The sequence below is a fragment of the Somniosus microcephalus genome, chromosome 12, assembly GCF_052327205.1.
Source record: "Somniosus microcephalus isolate GS21.2 chromosome 12, FLI_Smic_1.0, whole genome shotgun sequence".
NCBI classification, from domain to species: domain Eukaryota; kingdom Metazoa; phylum Chordata; class Chondrichthyes; order Squaliformes; family Somniosidae; genus Somniosus; species Somniosus microcephalus.
In genome coordinates, this window is record NC_140998.1 from 102,568,331 (window position 1) to 102,589,857 (window position 21,527).

Sequence of the window (21,527 nt, forward strand, 5' to 3'; positions counted from 1 at the left end):
CCTGGTATAAGGATTGAGTTAACATCTGTGTCTATTTTGAAAGTTTGATGATATTGCACTGACTTCCTAAAGACATTCCCATCACGCTTTCTTCACCACATTGTTTCCATCATGCCTATCTGTGGCACTTTTCTATTTACCTCTTCATTTTACTTACTTCTGATTGAGTTCTCCAAATTTCATCTCCAAGGTATTTGGGCCTAGAAATTCAGTTGCGCAGCACCTGTTCTTCAGGTGCTAAATGGTCTCTTAAGCCTCCAATACGGCACGCAGCAAGTGCAAGTTCATGACAACAACACTCAAGAAGCTCGACACCATTCAGGATAAAGCAGCCCGCTTGATTGGCGCTCCATCCACCACCTTCAACATTCACTCCCTCCACCACCGGCGCACTGTGGCTGCAGTGTGTACCATCTACAAGATGCACTGCAGCAACTCGCCAAAGCTCCTTCAACAGCACCTTCCAAACCCGCGACCTCTACCACTTAGAAGGACAAGGGCAGCAGACGCATGGGAACATCACCACCTACAAGTTCCCCTCCAAGCCACACACCATCCTGACTTGGACCTGTATCGCCGTTCCTTCACTGTCGCTGGGCCAAAATCCTGGAACTCCCTTCCTAACAGCATTGTGGGTGTACCTACACCATATGGACTGCAGCGGTTCAAGAAGGCGGCTCACCACCATCTTCTCAAGGGCAATTAGGGATGGGCACTAAATGCAGGCCTAGCCAGCGACGCCCACATCCCATCAATGAATAATTTTTTTTTTAAAGAAGCTTCCCGCCATATTGGTAAAAGCCAAAAATTTGGCACGTAGTGCCCACACTTGAAGCAGGCGTTAGTCTCTTTGCATATGCAAATAAGGGGCCTAACGCCTGCTCGAGGCCCCCAATGCAAGATTAGTTTGTCCTGAGGCTGAGGAAAACCAGGTCTACATGCAACCTAAAAGGGACCTTAAAGGGACTGCCTGTTAGGCCGCAACCAACAAGGCAAGTTTTTAAAATATACTTACCTGAATGTGAAGCCGGGAGGAGTAGGTGTGCTTCTCTCAACCCCACAGTCAAAGAATGTGGCCCGCGCTCCCACCCCCACCCTGATCACCGCTGCAGCTTTTTAAAAAAATGAAAGTTGTATCTATTTTAAATAATAACCCAGTCATTTCCGCAGGCGTTCTCTGATCTCCAGCTGTAACATTGTTGGAAGATCAGCAGAAACCCCAGAAAAATGGTATGAATCTCTGGAATTTTTGCCAAAGTTACGACGGGAAATCTGGGAAGCCCCACGGATATTCTACCCCATATTTTTCTATAACCCAGTGTTGGCGAAGCCCATCAATAATCCCCCACCCCCGCAGTGAGAAAAGCTGCATTCCAGGTCCTTACTGGGCATCATCTTAAAGTTATTGAAGTGCTGCAGCACTTTTATTACCACCAGATGGACTTTAAAAGTGCATACAATGCTTAAAGAACCTTTAAGCCAGTTCCCAGTTATGACTGGGAAAGCAGCTTCTCTCAGTATGAGGCAGTCGGGTCAAGGCTTAAACCCCCATTTGCCCCAGCGTCTGTACCCTTGCTCTGTGCTTGCTGCTGCCTCCTATTGTCTCTCTCATCTGGAAGACCCTCAGAGGAGCAATATACTTTTCCTCACTGGTAATTTCCCCAGACCAAATCGCCATTGCTCCATTTTTGTCTGCATTACCTTGCAACTTCCCTCTCTCCCAGGATTACCCTCCCAGTAAGCCCACCACCAGTAATCCTGCACTCCAAAGCCCTGAGACGCTGCCACAGTCATCACAGTGCTCCCACACCCAAAGTCTACCCTTCCTTCATTACATAGAATTTTTACATAGAATTTACAGCACAGAAGCAGGCCATTCGGCCCAACGGGTCCATGCTCCACACGAGCCAACAGACCCTTTTCACACTCCAAGATATTCCCAGTTCATCCACACCCCGCTGCCCTTTCCCATTTCTGCTAGACACAGACCCATGCACTCCTCTCCCCATCCTCCTGCATTACATGACTGTTACATGACTGTTATTCCCAATTCTTCCAAACCACCAACCACCCTCCCAAAACTACCAACCCACAATTCTTCCATTCCCCAGTACTGTGAAATGTAGATCCTACTACCTAGCTACAACTGTAACATCTTCATACCAACTTCTTCCATGAACGGTGCCTTAACAAATAGATGAGATAAAATTAACTCCATAGTCAAATGAACATTTAATAGTAAAGAAAGAAAGTACTAACATTTCTTAGCACCTTTCATGTCCTCAGGGTGTCCCAAAGTGCTTCACAGCCCAAAAATAGTTTTTGAAGTGTAGTCACTGTTGTTGCGTAGGCAAATATGTGAGCCAATTTCCATGCAGCAAGGTCACGCAAACAGCAAATGCAATCTGTTTTTGGTGTTGAGGGATGCAGGACACAGGAGAACTCCCTGTTCTTCTTCAAATAATGCTATGGAGTCTTTTACATCCAACTGAACAGGCAGATACATCCTCAGTTTAACATTTCATCCAAAAGACATAGAACTCCCTTAGTACAGAACTGAAGTGTCAGCCGGGATTATGTACTCGTCTTGGAGTGGGGCATAAACCCACAACCATCTGACTCATAGGTGAGACTGCTACCATTAAGCATTACCACTGATTTATCGTTTTCATTCATATATACACATAATAAAATTTGAGCCAGACACTATTACTAACATCGCTTCAATACATGGAATAAAAATGCAATTTGACTTATTCAACTGCTGTAAATCAGTGGCCCTGGTAGCATCCAGTTCTGACGAAAGGTCACAGACCTGAAACATTAACTCTCCACAGATGATGCCTGACCTGACCAGCATTTTATGTTTATAGCCCTGATAGCATATTGTACACTACGTAGCATATCAATGTAGACAGCAGTGTGATGTATTTGGGCAGGGACAAATCCAAGCATGTATACACCATGCAGAGTCATGTACTCAAGGCTGCTGAGCGGGAGAAAAGCCTGGGGGTTGTACTTCCTAAACCATTGACGATTTATGACCAGTATCGTGAAGCTCTTGCAAAAGCGACTAAAGTTTAGGATGTACAGTTAGATCAATAATATATAAAATTCAAAGTACAGTCCTTTCTTTGTACAAAGCCTTGGTCTGGGCACATCTAGAATACTGGAACCACATAGTGGGGGATATCAAGACCCTGGAAAAGGTTCAGAGGAGGGTCACTCGATTGATACCTAGATTAAGGACCCTTTGTTATCAGGATAGGTTTAGACAATAGGGGCTTTTTACTTTGCAAAACCATTGACTGACTTTGACGGGAAATGATGATTCTGTCCATGTGGATAGGTTATTTAAGCTGGATAGGTAGGAGAGAACTAGGAAGCACCAGTAAAAGGTATGAAAGCATAGAATTAGGTTAAATGCTAGGTAGTACTTTTCAGAGAGTCATCAACCTCTGAAATAGATGGTCAGTATGTGCAGTGAGATGGATTCATTGCAACTGTTCAAAAGTAGCTGGATAGGTTCCTGTGGTTGGAAGACATCTTGAGTTCACAGGGACGATTTATATCAGTAACTGTGATCTCCTGGAGCTTGATTGATTGCTTTTGGTGATCAGAAAGGAATTTCTAATTATTTTTTCCTAAATTGGCCTAAGGGTTTTTTGGGGGGGATTTGTTCCCTCTGCCAGGAGATTGCATGGCTGCAAAGACAGGCTGGGATGAGAAAGATGATGCTTGTAGGATGCACAGTTAGGATGGGACAGGCTGATGGAACAGCTGGTCTCTTCCTGTTCTTTTTTGAATGTTTATATGTCAGAATGACCTCTAATTGACCTGAGGATCTGCTAAAAGAAATCAGCGTGTAATTGATTTCAATAACACAAACCTGCACAGTAGCAGGATATTACATTCTGTTTTATACAGAACAGTGTTACAACCCTTACAAAATTGATCATTCTCTGATTTGCTATGAACAATTCAATGGGAGATCTGCCAGTTTCAGTTTAATTCAAGGAGCTGTTCACCTTACATTTTGTGGTGCTGGTGCTTCTGAGCTGGAGTCTCGAACTAATAATGACATTCCAATTTGCAAAGTTCAGTAACTAAATGAGAATTGATCTCTGATTAACTTGAACTCTTCATTTACTTAACATTAGATCTTGTGGCCCTAAAAGCACAAGCCAACCTAAACACAACTTCACCTTAGTAGCAGAATAATATACTATGCTTTACATTGTATAACACTCCTGTTACTGTATTATAAAAAGCACATTAGACTTACCATGAGCAATATGATGGCAGACCTACTTGTGTGTGCGTTTGCATGTGTGTGTCTATTGAAGGATTGTATATGTTATATTGATACTAATCTGTGTACCATTATCTTTTTTAACATATATGAATTTATTATGGTCTTTGTTTGATTGAATAACTTATTCATTGCAAATGCAGTAATGATTTGTTAATAATGCTTGTGTATATAATTGGTCAAAAAATATAAATAACAAAAATTCCATTCAAAAAATTTAATTGTTTTTGATTTAGGCCATTAAATTAGAACCGATGTTGCTTAATGCCTATTGGCACAGACACTTCATTTACCTTCTTCAATTGAAAACATCTGATGCACTAGATGACTTAAATTTTGTGCTTAAACGCAATAAAAATTTTGCAGGTATGATAATTAATTTGTTTTATATTTTTCAGATTTAGCCAGAATTGTTCAGTCCAATCATATTTACAACTAGAAAATATACATTTAGATATTTAATTATGCAGTATTTATAAATACAAATAAATAAACATAATTCCTCTAGCATTATTAGTAGTTTCAAACAAATATTATTAAGTAACATCTTAGAATTAATATGTGGATTAAAATATTAACAATATGAACAAAATAATTCTACGCATAGATATAATTTCATAAAATTGTAGTTTTTTGTCAGAATTTTCTCTCTTCATTTTGCATTTCCTGTCATTAATATAAGGCTTTGTCTCTTCTGTATGAAGATTTTGGAAACTACTTCCACAAAATTGGATCTAGTTTACATAAAGTTATTTACTATGCTATCCATTTTTTGCTGTTAGATGCTTACACATCAAAGGGAGATATTTATAGAAACAAAGGGGACATTACAATGGCGATCATAAATTATTCTCAGGGACTCCAGTGCAGACCTGACGATGACGTCCATTTTAGGAGAGCTAAGATGCACGAAGGAAACAATGATCTACTTCTGGCTATGGAAGATTATCATATGGTAAGTCTACTTGCTTGTGATGGCATTTTATACATATAAATTTGTCTTTCCAACAAGTGGATATGATCACATAGGTTTGTTAATTTTAAGTTTTCTTCAGATTTTTTCCTAGTGAATTTGATGACCAGTCATTTCAAAATGCATTGACTTTATGATTATCAGAACATGTGAAGTCAGGGGAAAAGTAGCAGAATGGACAGCAAGCTGGCTACGATACAGAAAACAGAAGGGGGGAATTTTAACCTAAAAAAAAGGGTAGGTTGGGGGAGTGTGGGAAGTTAAAATGTAAAAAATCTGAAACCCGCCTCCAACCCGCCCACTTCCGGTTTTAACAGAGGAGGGATGGGGCAGCGGGCAGCCAACCCGCTGCCAGGAGGCAGGTCATCTATTTAAGTATTATAATGAGGCTGGAGACGTGAGTTCAAATCATATCATGGCAGCTGGGGAATTTAAATTCAATTAATTAAATAAATCTGGAATTTAAAAAAATGCTCATATCAGTAATGGTGACCATGAAACTACTGGATTGTCATAAAATCCTGTCTGTTCACTAATGTCCTTTAGGGAAGAAAATCTGCCGTCCTTACCTGGTATGTGACTCTAGACCCACAGCAATGTGGTTGACTCTGAACTGCCCTCTGAAATGGCCTAGCAAGCCAATTGGTTGTATCAAACCGCTACGAAAATCAACAATAAGAATTTAAAAAGTAGACGGACCACCCGGCATCAACCTAGACACTGGCTTCGGATATGACAAAGGCACACCCAGCCCAGTCAAACCAGCAAAGTCCCCCTCACTAACATCTGGGAACTTGTGCTAAAATTGGAACAGCTGTCCCACAGACTAGTCAAGCAACAACCTGATATAGTCCTACTCACAAAATCATACCTTTCAGCCAATGTCCCAGACTCCTCCATCACCATCCCTGGGTATGTCCTGTCCCAGAGGTTGTGGCACAGTGGTAAACAGTTGTGAGGGAGTGGCCCAGGGACTTCTCAACATTGATTCCGGACCCCATGAAGTCTCATGGCTTCAGGTCAAGCATGGGCAAGGAAACCTCCTGCTGATTACCATCTACTGCAGCTGCTGAATCAGTACTCCTCCATGTTGAACACCACTTGGAAGAAGCACAGAATGTATTCTTGATGGGAGACTTCAATGTCCATCACCAAGAGTGGCTTGGTAGCACCACTGCTGAAGGACATAGCTGTAGGTGGTGAGAGAACCAACACGGGGGAAAACCTACCTGACCTCATCCTTACCAATCTACCTGTTGCAGATATATCTGTCCATGACAGTATTGGTTGCAGTGACCTCCGCACAGTGCTTTGGAGACAAAGTCCCGTTTTCACATTGAGGACACCCTCCATCGTGTTGTGTGGCACTACCACTGTGCTAAATGGGATAGATTCAGACCAAATATAGCAGCTCAAAACTGGGAATCCATGAGGCGCTGTGGGCCAGCAGCAGCAGCAGAATTGTATTCCACCACAATCTGTAACCTCATGGCCCGGCATATCCCTCACTCTACCATTACTATCAAACCAGGCGACCAACCCTGGTTCAATGAGGATTGTAGAAGAGCATGCCAGGAGCAGCACCAGGTATACCTAAAAATGAGGTGTCAACCTGGGCAAGCTGCAAAACAGGACTACATGCATGCCAAACACCGGATGCAGCATGCTATAGACCGAGCTAAGCGCTCCAACAACCAAAGGATCAGATCAAAGCTCTGCATTCCTGCCACATCCAGTCGTGAATGGTGGTGGACAATTAAACAACTAACAGGAGGAAGAGTCTCCATGAACATCCTCATCCTCAAGGATAGTGGAGCCCAGCACGCGAGTGCAAAAGACAAGGCTGAAGTGTTTGCAACCATCTTCAGTCAGAAGTGCCGAGTAGATGATCCATCTCGGCCTCTTCCTGAGGTCCCCACCATCATAGAAGCTAGTCTTCAGCCAATTCTATTTACTCCACATGATATACCTATCTGGCCAATTACCGTCCCATCAGTCTACTCTCAATCATCAGCGAAGTGATGGTAGGGTTGGCGACAGTGCTCTCAAGCGGCACTTACTAATAACCTGCTTACTGACGCTCAGTTTGGGTTCCGCCAGGACCATTTGGCTCCAGACCTCATCACAGCCTTGGTCCAAACATGGACAAAAGAGCTGAATTCCAGAGGTGAGGTGAGGTGAGAGTGACTGCCCTTGAAATCAAGGCAGCATATGACCAAGTATGGCATCAAGGAGCTCTAGTAAAATTGAAGTCAATGGGAATCCGATGGAAAACTCTCCACTGGCTGGAGTCATACCTAGCACAAAGGAAGATGGTTGTGGTTGTTGGAGGCCAATCATCTCAGCCCCAGGACATCACTGCAAGAGTTCTGCAGGGCAGTGTCCTAGGCCCACCCATCTTTAGCTGCTTCATCAATGACCTACCCTCCATCATAAGGTTAGAAGTGGGGATGTTCGCTGATGATTGCACATTGTTCAGTTCCATTCGCAACTCCTCAGATAATGAAGTAGTCCATGCCCGCATGCAGCAAGATCTGGACAACTTTCAGGCTGGGGCTGATAAGTGGCAAGTAACATTCGTGCCACACAAATGCCAGGCAATGACTATCTCCAACAAGAGAGAATCTAACCACTGCCCCATGACATTCAACAGCATAACCATCATCAAATCCCCCACCATCAATATCCTGATGGTCACCATTGACCAGAAACTTAACTGGACCAGCCACATAAATACAGTGGCAACAAGAGCAGGTCAGAGGCTGGGTATTCTGTGGTGAGTATCTCACCTCCTGACTCCCCAAAGCCTTTCCACCATCTACAAGGCACAAGTCAGGTGTGTGATGGAATACTCTCCACTTGCCTGGATGATTGCAACTCCAACAACACTCACGAAGTTCGACAACATCCAGGACAAAGCAACCCGCTTGCACCCCATCCACCACCTTAAACATTCACTCTTTCCACCACCGGCATATCGTGGCTGCAGTGTGTACCATCTACAAGATGTATTGCAGCAACATGCCAAAGCTCCTTCGACACCACCTCCCAAACCTGTGACCTCTTCCACCTAGAAGGACAAGGGCAACAGACGCATGGGAACACCACCTCCAAGTTGCCCTCCAAGTCACATAACATCCTGACTTGGAAATATATCCTTCATCGTCAGTAACAGAGTGAAGGTAAGGTGTGGGACAAATGTTGGAGGGGGATTGGGGTTGTGGTCACTGGTACCGCAGGCGGATGATTTCATCCCGGATATCCTGGCCAGAAAGGGGCTGCCTGGGTTGCATCCTTTCTTTGCTTCCTCCTCTTCTGCGTCTTCCTTGTCTGTGAATTCCTCTTCTGCATCTTCCTCTTCCCTCTGTGAGCGGGTGCTGTAAATCTGAAATAAAAGCAGAAAATGCTGGAAATACTCAGCAGTCAGGCAGCATCTTGACCTGGGACATGAACTCTGTTTCTCTCTCCATGGGTACTGCCTGACCTGCTGAGTATTTCCAGCATGTTCTGTCTTCTCAGAGGCCTTCCTTTACCATCCGAGTCCTTGCAAGTGCCCAGCAGCACTCCAGGCACTCCCTGCCACTTAATTTTTTTTTTAACATGTATTGAACCAAGCTACTACTTCAATAAAATTAAAATAATCCAGTCCAAAAGCTTAAATACAAACTTACCTGAAAGATGTGTGTGTCCCTTTAAGAAGTGCTGACAGCGTCTCTGTCAGTCTGCTGCACGCTCGCTTTTCAGAGCGGGCTTAGGACCCAGCACTAAACTCAGCGCTAAGGTCCAAGTTCACACAGCGTGACGTTAAGTCGGCGTCGCATGCTCTCCACATTTGCATCTCCAGGGCCAGTGCTGCAATCGACAACGTTAAGGCTCTCACCAAAATGATGGCTGCTGAGTCCCGCGCCAGAGAAGGGTGTTAGCGTGGTGGCCGCCATTTTTCGCCAGGATTGCGGCGATATCTCATGGCATTAAGGGAGGAAATTTCTGGGCCAATGTCTTGGGATGCAGGTGACGTTGGAAAGTCCACATTTATTTCCAACACTAGAAGGTGATGGCGAGACTACTCCTTTGCAGTCGTTGTATTGATGGTGCTCTCATGATGGTAGAGATTTCCAGGATATTGACCCAACGACAATGAAGGAACAACGATTTAGGTCCAAGTCAGGATGTTGTGTGACTTGGAGGAGTACTTGAAGGTGATGGTGTTCCACAACATTTCTGCTCTGTCCTTCTTAGTGGTAGGGCTGGGACGTTCTGTCTTGTGACCTTACTGATTTGCTGCTATTTATCCAGTACATCGTACCTATTGCAGCCACAGTGTGTCAGTGGTAGAGGAGGTGGATATTGAATCCAATGACATGGGAACCAAACAAGTGAACTGTTATGTCTTGGAGGATGTTGTTCAAGTGGTGAGTATTCCATCACACTACAGACTTGAGCCTTGTAGATGGTAGAGAGGCTTTGAGAGATCAGGAGATGAGCCAGTTGAGGCAGAGTACCCAGATTCTGTCTTGCTCTTGTAGCTGCAGTGTTAACTTGGTTGGTCCAATTCAGCTTCTGTTCAATAGCAACTCTCACACTTGTTACTATGATGGTAATTTGGTTTCAGGTTAGTAGGGAAGAAAGTCGGCTTGCTCCACAAATGGATGCAAAGTTAGCAGACCGAATGCTCCACTCTGTTGGCCTCATTTAATTGCTGCTGACGAGCTGCAGGAGTGAAATCGGCTCCCTGTTGCAGCTCGCCAGTTAGGGAGGGCGGCAAATTGGCTGGCTTTTACCCCGGAGGCAGTTGGTAGGTCAGTTCTTGGGAGTGGGGTGGAAATCCCGGGGGTGGGTGGGGCTGCTTTAAGTGTGCCGGCAGTAGGCTAGAGTTTTTTTGTTGGCCTAGGAGGAGAAACCATGCTCTGTCAAGCTCAATCTGGACCAGAAGTATACCGGACGACATACTGAGCTGGTAAAACCAGGCAAAGCATGTGCGATGCACGCGCCACCCATCTATACCTAAATTTTGCACTCGGGTCATACAACTGGCGTAGCTATGGTTCTGGACCATGGTTTTCAAAATTAAGGAGCCTAACGCCTATTTTAAGCAGGTGCCCTGGTCGACTAAAAGTCGCCTTAGCCAGTATGGTGTCCGGCACATGTCGAGTCCAGATCAGATGTGACAGATTGTGATGTGAAATTTGGAGACCTAAGCCCCATTTTACGAGCAAAAACGGTTCATTATAAATTGAGTTTTGCTTCCAGTGACTCCTGGCCGTAATTTTGTTGACCGTGGTGGGTCACGACCCTGCTGCTTTATCCATCTCGCTGTCTGAAATGAATTTCCCTTGTTGGGGCTTGTTAAGCCTGCCCAGTGCATTTCCCTGCCAATTAGAAGAAGCGGGTCTGGTGACATCATTTCATGACGCATCATCAGTTGGTTTCCTTATAGGGACTATGGCCAAATTTATTTTGACATTTGTGCTGTCAGTGTTCTATAGCATTGAGGTGCTGCAAACAATGACTGCACAAAGGCACAGGGCTGCACCCAGCCTCTCCCATGACTCCCTCCATATGCTTAAGGAGGGAACCACAGCACGCAGGGAGGTCCTCTTCCCTTCCATGGTTGGAAGAGACCTCCCCAGGAGATCAACACAGCCTGGTTGCACATTGCAGAGGAGGGCACAAGCAGGGATGTGGTCAGGAGGACCTAGGTGCAGTGCCGCAAATGTTTCAATGATCTCAGTAGATCACAAAAGGTTAGCACAAAGCCACACTCAACCTAATTCTGCTGTGCCTCTCATCACACCCCCATCACTCTGCCTTCCCTACCCTACTCCTGCACATCCTTACTCACACCAACTTACCTTGCACCTCCACTGATCCCTCTCTATCTATATTATCACATCCCCATCTCACTAGCCACCCCTCACACTCACCCTCATCCTAGTGCAATCATACCAACTAACAACACACAAGGGTAGCTACTTGGGTGTTTTATGCAATGATGATGTAAAGTTTCTGTTAATATGTTGTCAAACATTGAAACCTTTATTTTCAACACTTTGCGTTCTTGGACAGATTTGTGTGCACCTTTGTAAGTGGCTTAGTGAGTTGCAGTGAATGGTGAGACATAACAGTACCCCCGGAATGATGATGAGTGTGAAAGGAATGGCTTGGTCATTGTAGGGATGCTTTATGGTGTTGGTGTGATGTGGTGCCAACCTGACGCATCATGTGGCAGCCATTGTGTACAGTGTCAAGTGAAGTAAATCTGGCCATGGTGAGGTCATCCCTGGCCTCCTGGGCAGCAATGTGCTTGGGTGCTGATGCCCTGTGTCCTGTGCAGCATCAGTTGATTGCGGAGAAGGTTGGTGGTGTTGTTGTTGGTGCTGCTGCTGTGCCTTGTGCTGCTCGTGTTGGGGCTGATCGTGGTCGGATTCTGAGGACCAAGGTGAGAGAGTATAAAGGGCACTGATGCTGATGGAATGGATGGTAGGTGAAGTAAAGATTACAGTAGCGATCTATCAATGATGAGAGAGGTAATGAGATCAGACTGGATGAAGGCTTATGTAAAGACTTGTAGCATGGCGGATCTGTTGTGAAAATGCAGTGAGGAAGAGCTTGTGGCTGAGGGAAGATATCTCTGTAAGGCGGGAGCTTTTACTGTACATTTGAAGCTGTCAACTCATCAGCTAATCCAATGGCTACTAACTTCCTACCTCAGCTTGACAGACGTGATCTAGCAACAACGTGAAACCCGTGGGCGAGCTTTCAAATTTAAAAGGTAAGTTTTGTTAAATGGCTGTTCCTGACCCGCTGTCAATCAATTCACATTTAACTGCCGACCCGCCACCGATCCCGTCCGCTGAGCACTGGCAAAATTCTGGCCCCGATATTTGTAATGTTGCTCCTGTTTAGCCATCGTTGCAGTAGAATATCTTTTTTTTTGTCAAGGCTGCAATTTTGGAACGTAAAATCTAACCATTACACAGCAGCAGATCCAAGTTTTGGTGCAGCTGAATGCTAGTAATTCTTTTCAGAAAACTGCAGGAGATGTGGACTGAATTGTAGCGGGACAAAGCAGTTTACTAAAAGCTACAGATTTATGATTTGTAATAGATGCTGAAGATGTTAAACAGTTGTTAGGCTTATGGCCTAGGTATTTTGACTAACAACTTCCACCTGCAATCTTATGTCTGTATAGTAGTCAAAGAGAAAAACTTTACTTCTAACTTTGGGGTTGCATTTTCGTGGAGGTTCTGCCTGTTGCCCGCCACAACGTCAGCAGAACATCTGCGGAAACCTCAACAATATGGCATGAATGCTGTTTCTCCAGTGTTTCCATGGATCGTCTGCCGTATGTCCAGCAGATGATTGGGAGAACCCCGGTGGAAATTCAACCCCAATATCCTTTAGAGAATTGGAGAGCTTCAATTAATGGGAAAAGTACAGAAAGACTTGGAAATTAGAAAAAAAACTGAACAAACTTAAATAAGACAAAAATATAAGTTATTTTAAGATTGCAAAACCATGTAGTAAGTACAGCAAAAACAATTACTTGTATTTATATAGCACCTTTAATGTAGATAAACGTCCCAAAGCTCTTCACAGAGGCTTAATCAAATATGGATGCTGAAATAAAGAAGGCGATATTAGGAGGAATTACAAAAAGCTTGGTAAGGAGGATCTTAATGGAGGTGGAGGGGTTTACAGAAGGAATTCCAGATCATGGGGCCTAGGCAGCTGAGGCATGGCTACCAATGGTGGGTAGAAGGGAGGTGGGATCACAAGGTCCAGTTATCAGAGGAACAGAGAGTTCTGGGGGAATGGTCTTTAGGGCTGGAGGAGGTTACAGGGATAGGATGGGACAAGGGCATGAAGGTATTTAAACACATGGCTGAGAATTTTAAATTTGAGCCATCAGACTGGGAGCCAATGTAGGTTAACGAGGACAGTTGTGATGGATAAGCAGGAGTTTGTGTGGGATAGGATATGGGCAGCAGAGTTTTGGATGAGGCAAAATTTACAGAGGGTGGGTGAAGACAGGCTGGCCAGGAGAGCATATAGGAGAGAATAGTTGAGTCTGGAGGTGACAAAGTCGTGGATGAGGGTTTCAGCGAGAGGTGCACAGTATGGGTAGAAGTGGACAATGTTACAGAGGTGGAAGTCAGCGGCTTTTTGTTGGAGAGGATATGAGGTCAGAAGCCCAGCTCAGAGTTGATTAGGATGCTGAGGTTAGAGCTGTTTGGTTAAACCTGAGACAGTGGCTGTGGAGGAGCATGGAATCAGTGGAAAGGGTACGGAGTTTGTGGCAGGGGCTTTGATCTTCTCAATGTTTAGTTGGAGGAAATTGTGGCTCAATCAAGACTGGAAGTTGGACAAGCAGTCTGATAACACAAAGGCAATGAAGGGATCGAGAGAGGTAGTGGAGTGGTAGAGCTGAGTGGCATCAGCGTGCATGTGGAAGCTGACCTTACATCTAAGGATGTTATTGCCAAGGTGCAGCATGTAGATGAGGAAGAGGAGGAGGCCAAGGATAGATCCTGGGGGCCTACAGAGATAACGGTGCAGAGGAGAAGCCATTGCTCTGACTACGATCAGATAAGTAAGAGTGAAACCAAGTGAGAGCAGTTCCACTGAACTGGGCTACGGAGAAGAGGCTTTGGAAGAGGATAGTGTGGTCGACCATGTCAAAGGCTGTAGAGAGATCAAGGAGGATGAGGAGGGATAGTGCAACATGGTTGCACACCAAATCCTGCTTGGTGTGGGATAGGATACGGGAAGCAGAGTTTTGGATGAGGTGAAGTTTACGGGGAATAGATAGAGCGAGACTATTTCCACTAGTTGAGGAGTCTAGGACTAGGGGGCATATTCTAAAAATTAGAGCCAGACCTTTCAGGAGTGAAATTAGGAAACACTTCCAAACACAAAGGGTGGTAGAAGTTTGGAACTCTCTTTCACAAACAGCAATTGATGCTAGATCAATTGTTAATTTTAAATCTGAGATTGATAGATTTTTGTTAACCAAAGGTATTAAAGGATATGGGGCAAAAGCGAGTATATCGTATTAGTATTAGGTTGCAGGTTAGCCATGATCTCATTGAATGGCGGAACAGGATCGAGGGGCTAAATGGCTTACTCCTGTTCCTATGTTCCTTTGGCCATAGTCACACAGAATGTCATTTATAACTTTGGTAGTAAATTATTTACTGATGAAAGCTGTATAAATTTGTATTATTTGTTAAAATTACTTCTAATTCCTCACCTTGAATTTTGCTTTGTTCATGTTTATACATTTATGAGTCAAAATTCTGCGGGAAATTGTAAAACACAATCTGAAACAAAATTAGCCAGTGTGTAATAACAACAGTGTGTAGTGGGGATAACTTTTCAACTTTGATATTCCAGCAAGGAGCATCATTATGAGACCATTGGAAATTCGAGTGTGCACTACATATGATTTGTTGACCAGTAATTTAAATGGTCGGAAAATCATGTGCCATGTGTGCCCAAATTTCTGATATGGGCTTTCAGTCGGTGAGGCTCTCCACTAGCAGTACAAAGTTAGAAAAGGTACGCTGATGAGTTTATTTTACTCGGAATGCAGTTCAGGTAAGGGAAGACATGGAAGTTTTGTTGATCAAAAAATTAATAAAAGTTGTATTTCTCTAAAACAGATCAATGTTTGGTACAACATTGGGTACTTGGTGTCAGATTGTTTTAAAAAATATGCTTCTAAATTTATCACTTTAAACATTGTGTTTATCTGTAGAAATTAATGTTGTAACATGATTTGCTGTTAAATTATTAGCCTAATTTTATATTTTCATGAAATTATAATCAGTTGATCAAAAAAGTGGTAAATGAAAGAGTAATATAGTTACAAATATCTTATATACATTTTATATGTTTTATTGTAGGCTTTTACTTTGAATCCAAAAAGAACAGATGCTATGATGAAACGTGGTTTATTTTATTTTGAGAATTCCAACTGGCATATAGCAATTCAAGACTTTTCAACATTAATTAAGCAGGATCCTGACAATGCTCAGGCAAGGTAAGCTATGCAACTTTAAAATAAAAGCTTCTTTTCTACATTGCAAAAAAACAGTCAAATTATAAAATATATACTTATATGGTGCTTTTGCCATTACTTTCCATCGGGGTTCTTCCAATCGTTCACTGTAACTTTGGTCGTAGATCTGCGGAAACCCCAGAGAATTGTCATAAACGATGCTAATGCCATTTCTCTGTGGTTTCTGTGGATCTTCTGCCAAAGTTACAGCGATTGATCTGGAGACGCCTGTGGAAATTCAATGGTCAATGTTGGTAACAATACATGAGCTTCTGTTTTAACCTTATAACTTATGTGCAAATCAGCCATTAAATTTGGAATCCTTGCATAGAAACATTTTTAGAACTTTAATTTCAGAACACGTTTGGAACCTTTTACTTTTGCACTCCACCCCTCCCCCCATTCGCTCCCCTTTTCTTCTGAAGGTGGTGATTCTTGCTTGGATATAGTTACACGTGGGCCAGCAACCCTCTAGTACCTCATTAAGTGTTCGCTCTTTTTGAATGAATGGTGGCAGAATATTTATCCATGGGAGGGAGGGAAATGATCACAGTTGAGCTCTCACATAACATCTATATACACTCACTTCTTGTAGGAGACATTGCATAGCAATCAGGAGATAAACTTTGGCAGATGTTACTGCTTCCTAACTGAAAGTCACTAAGACCAATTGTAATGGCCCAATTGAGATGAATTAACTCAGTGTAATCCAGGAGTTGAACCTTCGACCTTCTTGGTTTAGATAGTTCAGTGCCATACAAGTGGTGCATCTTCCTACTGCGTCATCGGAAAAGTCACTGCCTTCTTAGATTACCTTAACAGGATGTCCCATATTATCCAAGAGAAACCATCCACACTACTCTAGGATAATCCTGGAAAGTAGTCTTACTCCAATTATATCGAAGTCTTACTCCAATTATATAGGGCCTTGGTGAGACCACACCTGGAGTACTGTGTACAATTTTGGTCTCCTTACCTAAGGAAGGATATACTTGCCATAGAGGGAGTGCAACGAATGTTCACGAGATTGATTCCTGGGTTGGCGGGACTGTTGTATGAGAAGAGATTGAGTAAATTAGGCCTGTATTCTCTTGAATTCAGATGAATGAGAGGGGATCTCATTGAAGCATACAAAATTATTACAGGGCTTGATAGGGTGGATGCTAGGAGAATGTTTCCCTTGGCTGGGGAGTCTAGAACCAGGGGCCACAGCCTCAGGATAAAGGGTAGGCCATTCAGGACTGAGATGAGAAGACATTTCTTCACACAGAGGGTGGTGAATCTTTGGAATTCTCTACCCCAGAGGGCTGTGGAGGCTCAGTCATTGGGTATATTCAAAACAGAAGTCGATAGACTTCTGACTAGTAAAGGCATCAAGGGATATGGCGATAGGGCCAGTGAATGGAGTTGAGGCAGAAGATCAGCCATGATCTCATTGAATGGCGGAGCAGGCTCGAAGGGCCGAATGGCCTACTCCTGCTCCTATTTCATATGTTCTTATGTAAGTAAAAATAACTCCTGGGTTCCTTTCTACCAACTGGTTCCTTAAACCCATCTCCAATGCCCCCTCCACCACCACCTTTAACAACAAGATTGAGACCATCTGTTCAGCTGCTTCCCCACTTCCACGCTAAGCCAAACCTCCCATATGTCCTAGCCTAGCCCTAAACCCTTGTCTTTCTCTTGTTTCTGTCCTATCTCTTCTCATGCCCTCTCCGAGCAAATTTTGTGCATGCATCCTACTTCCTGCCCCCTTGACCTCATTCCAATTAAATTGCTGACCACCCAACTTTCCTTCCCTAGCTGATAGTGTACTCTGCTCAGGTACTGTCCCTCTCCCTTTCAACAATTCCGTCATCAGCCCCCCACTCTTTAAAAAAAAAAAACACTCTCAACTTCTCTGTGTTTGCAACCTACTATCCATCCTCAACCTCCCTTTCATCTCCAAAGTCCATGAACTGTTGTCTCCTCTCAAATCCATGCCCAACTCTCCAGTAGCTCTAACTTAAGTCACAAATTACATTCTATGTGACTGTGACCATGGTGCATTCTCCCTCCATGTCACTCTTGACCTTTCTGCAGCTTTTTACATGGTCAACCTTACCTTGCTCCGCCAATGCCTCTCCTCTATTGCCCAGCTGAGTGGGACTGACCTTGCTTGGCTCCACTCTTGCCTATCTGACTGTTAGCTCAGGAGTCTCCCAAGGGTCTAATATTGGCCCCCTCCTCTTCCTCATAGACATGCTTCCCTTTGGCAATATCATCCACAGACATGGAATCAACTTCCACATGAGGACAACCAGCTCTACCTCTCCATCACCTCCTTCCACCCCTCACTGCTTCTGTGCTATCATACTTCTTTTTTGAAATCCAGTCTTAGATGAATCAAAATGTCCTCCAGTTAAAGCACTGGGAAGGCTAAAGTCATTGTTTTCAGTCCCCACCACAAACCCTGTACCCTTGCCACAAATTTCATCCCCCTCTCTGAATCAGCCTGTTTATAACCTTGGTGTCCTAATCAATTGTTAGCTGAGCTTCTGAGTCCATATTCCCTTCATTACATAGTGCATAGCTTCCACTGCTACCTCAACCCATCTGATGTTGAAACCCTCATCCATGCCTTTGTCACTTTCAGATTGATTATTCCAGTGGTCTCCTGGTGGCCTTGCATGCGACACCTTCTGTGACCTTTAGCTTATCCAAAACTCTGCTGCCCGTATCCTATCCCACACCAAGTCTTGCTCACCCTTCACCATGGGCTCGCAGGCCCCTCAAATTAAAAATTCCCATCCACATGTTCAAATCCCTTCATGGCCTTGCCTCCCTTATCTCTATATAATCTCTTCCAGCCCTATAACCCCTCCTTCTCTGCTCTGGCCTCTTGGACATCACTCTCTTTTGCTGCTCAAGCACCGTGCTCTGCAATTCCCTCCCCAAGTCCCTCCACCTCTCTACCTGCCTCTCCTCCTCCCCCCTCCCCCGCCCCCACTGCCTTTGAGCAAGCTTTTGGACACCCATCTTGATATCTTCTTCTTTGTTTCAGTGTCAGTGTTTTGATTACGTCTATGTGAAGTGCCTTGGGCCATTTTTTCTAAATGAAAGACACGATATAAATGCAAGTTGTTGCCCACCATGTCTACAGTCGAGACTGGGATACCTGTAGCAGTCCTTTTCTGGCTTTGGCTGCCGCTGCAGGTCCACGTACCAGCCTACAGACTGGCTGGGACCTGCTGCACTTTAAGGCCAACTGGGACAAGGTCACAAACAGTTCTTGAGCTTGTGTGACCATCGGTGGTGCTACAAAAAAATCAGAACAGTAGTATCCTATCTTTGGTCTCAGAACCTGAACAAAGAAGAAAAAGTTCAAGATGGTAACACTGCCTCAAGTTGGTCAAGTGATATGTCCAGGAGACTGGCCGTCGCTAATAATCTGAAAGATGTCTAATATCATGTTGTTAACAATGTTACCTCAGGTTCAATTATAAGGAACACAGCAATTAATACAGGGTCAGGGATTCCTCAGCTCTCAGTATCTTCACAAAATCCCTTTCTATCAACACAGCTCATCTCAGATTTCTGCACTGGAATGAAATTGTAATTCTCTCACTGTCTAGCTCCTCCGAGTATTAGAACACTGTTTTTTCTTCATGCATGCTCATAGAGCCAACACAAACACAAAGGGATGAACACCCTCCTTCTGCACTGTAAACTTCTATCATTCTGTGGTTTTTAGAGTGATCATATCAATTCCCTTCAACAACAACACAACTTGCATTTGTATAGCTCCTTTAATGTAATAAAACGTCCCAAGGCGCTTCACAGGAGTATTATAAGACAAAAGATTTGACACCAAGCCACATAAGAAGAATTTAGGGCAGGTGGCCAAAAGCTTGGTCAAAGAGGTAGGTTTTAAGGAGTGTCTTAAAGGAGGAAAGAGAGGTAGGGAGGCGGAGCGGTTTAGGCAAGGAATTCCAGAGGTTAGGGCCTAGGCAACAGAAGGCACAGCCACCAATGGTTGAGTGATTATAATCAGGGATGCTCAAGAGGGCAGAATTAGAGTGCAGATATCTCAGGGGGGCTGTAGGGCTGAAGGAGATTATAGAGATAGGGAGGGGCGAGGCCATGGAGGGATTTGAAAACAAGGATGAGAATTTTGAAATCGAGGCGTTGCTTAACCGGGAGCCAGTGTAGGTCAGCGAGCACAGGGGTGATGGGACTTGGTGCGAGTTAGGACACAGGCAGCTGAGTTTTGGATCACCTCAAGTTTATGTAGGGTAGAATGTGGGAGGCCAGCCAGGAGTGTATTGGAATAGTCAAGTCTAGAGGTAACAAAGGCATGGATGAGGGTTTCAGCAGCGGATGAGCTGAGGCAAGGGCGGAGACAGGCAATGTTACAGAGGCGGAAATAGGCGGTCTTTGTTATGCTGCGAATATGTGGTCGGAAGCTCATTTCAGGGTCAAATATGACACCAAGGTTGTGAACTATTTGTCACCTAGGCCTAGAAGTTCGGTTGGTAGCGTCAGCGATTAGCGCTGAAAAAGCCCAAGAATTGGGGCGTTACCCAATGTTCAGGCGGGCGCAGTGAATATAGTGCCACCTCCCATATTGAGTATCCTTTTAGTGCCGGCGCTAACTCTTTGCACGCGCCCGCGGGCGCAGGCAGATCATGACGTCATTTCAGTGTGCAACGCCTTTTTGGCGCCCCGGACCGGATATTCGGTGGTGCCCGGAACCTTTGCGCCTAGCGCTGTTAGTGACAGTTCGATGGAACGTTACCAGGCCCTTCTCATAGTCGGGGGGCGCTATTTAAAGGGGACAGCTCTAGTATAAAAGCTGCAGCCACTTGGCCTGTTCATTGTTGGAGAGAGTTGGTGAGCTACTGTGGAGCAGATTTTTTGGAATTTAGCCTTAGAATACTTGGTGTGGTAAACCACTTTTACCGTTTACTATCGTTACACTATAGTTATCACTGTTAGATCGTTTCCCTATAGTTATCACTGTTCACATTGTTGTATCACTGTACGAGGTCGCCTCTTGTCACGCTGCTATACCTGGGCTGACCACTGCCGACTCCGCCCATGGCTCCACCTACCTGCCCGGGTATAAAGGTGGTCGACTGGCTGGTATTCCTCCTTCTTGGATCCGATCACCCACGAGGGTGGGCTCTGTTATTTAGTCAATAAAAACCTATAGTTGCTTTCTTAACTCGTTGCTTTTCATTGGACGAATTGATAGGTATATCAATTTTATTGACTAAATTTTAAAATGTCGTCACTTGAGCAGCCAAACAACCAGTCAACGGAGCAGCCAAACGACCAGCCAGACGCCCAGCTACAACAGCCACAGCAGCCGGCTTGGCTGCGAGCCCTCAAACCACCGTACCTGGATCTAAACCCACAAGCAACAAACGCAGCCCTCGACTTCAAACACTGGCTGTGCTGCTTCGAATCCTACCTGGAAGAATCCGGCGTCCCTCAGAGATCCAAACTAAGAGTTCTGACCGCCCAAGCGAGCCCTAAAGTATACGCACTCATCCAGGACATTACTACTTACGAGGCCGCTATCAACCTACTGAAACAGCAGTACCGGAGCCCGGTAAATTCCATGTATGCCAGACACCTCCTAAGATCCCGCCCGCAACAGCCAGGAGAGTCTGTAGCTGAATTTTTACGGGCGCTACGAACACTCGGCAGGGACTGTGACTTTAAAGCAGTATCGGCTGCAGAAAACACTGAAGATAACATCCGCGATGCCTTCGTGAAAGGCCTTCGGTCCGACTACTTATGGCAGAGACTGCTGGAATCAAAGGACCTCGACCTGAACACAGCTGCAGCCTTGGCCTACTCCCTAGAAGTGACCCAGCGGGACCTCGAGGTGTATTCCAGGTACAGTTCGCGACTCTGGGACTCGGGCCCGACCCCGACCGCAATACCCCTCGTAGCGCCGCCCCCGGGACCTACCTCAGCGTCGGCGTCCCGGACCCGATCGGGACCGCCACCCCCGGTACCGGCTGCGACTTCGGACCCCCACGACCGGGCCGCCGGCTGCTTCTTCTGTGGGCAGGCGAAACACCCGAGGTCGCGCTGCCCAGCCAAAAACGCGACGTGCTCCAGCTGCCTGAAGAAAGGCCACTTCGCGAAGGCCTGCAGAGGGAGAGCAGCAGAGGCCAGCAGTGCCT

The 21,527-nt window shown here is 44.9% G+C and overlaps 1 protein-coding gene across 2 annotated transcripts in view; it reads left to right on the plus strand.

The window, feature by feature from the left end:
- ttc6 (tetratricopeptide repeat domain 6) overlaps positions 1-21,527 on the plus strand; it is a 649,897-nt gene that overhangs the window by 305,856 nt on the left and 322,514 nt on the right. For both annotated transcript variants that reach the window (XM_086003340.1, XM_086003341.1), the window contains exons 13-15: positions 4,549-4,678; positions 5,095-5,267; positions 15,194-15,330. In XM_086003340.1, coding sequence (XP_085859466.1) covers positions 4,549-4,678; positions 5,095-5,267; positions 15,194-15,330 — 440 coding nt within the window. The remainder of the gene's footprint in view (positions 1-4,548; positions 4,679-5,094; positions 5,268-15,193; positions 15,331-21,527) is intronic.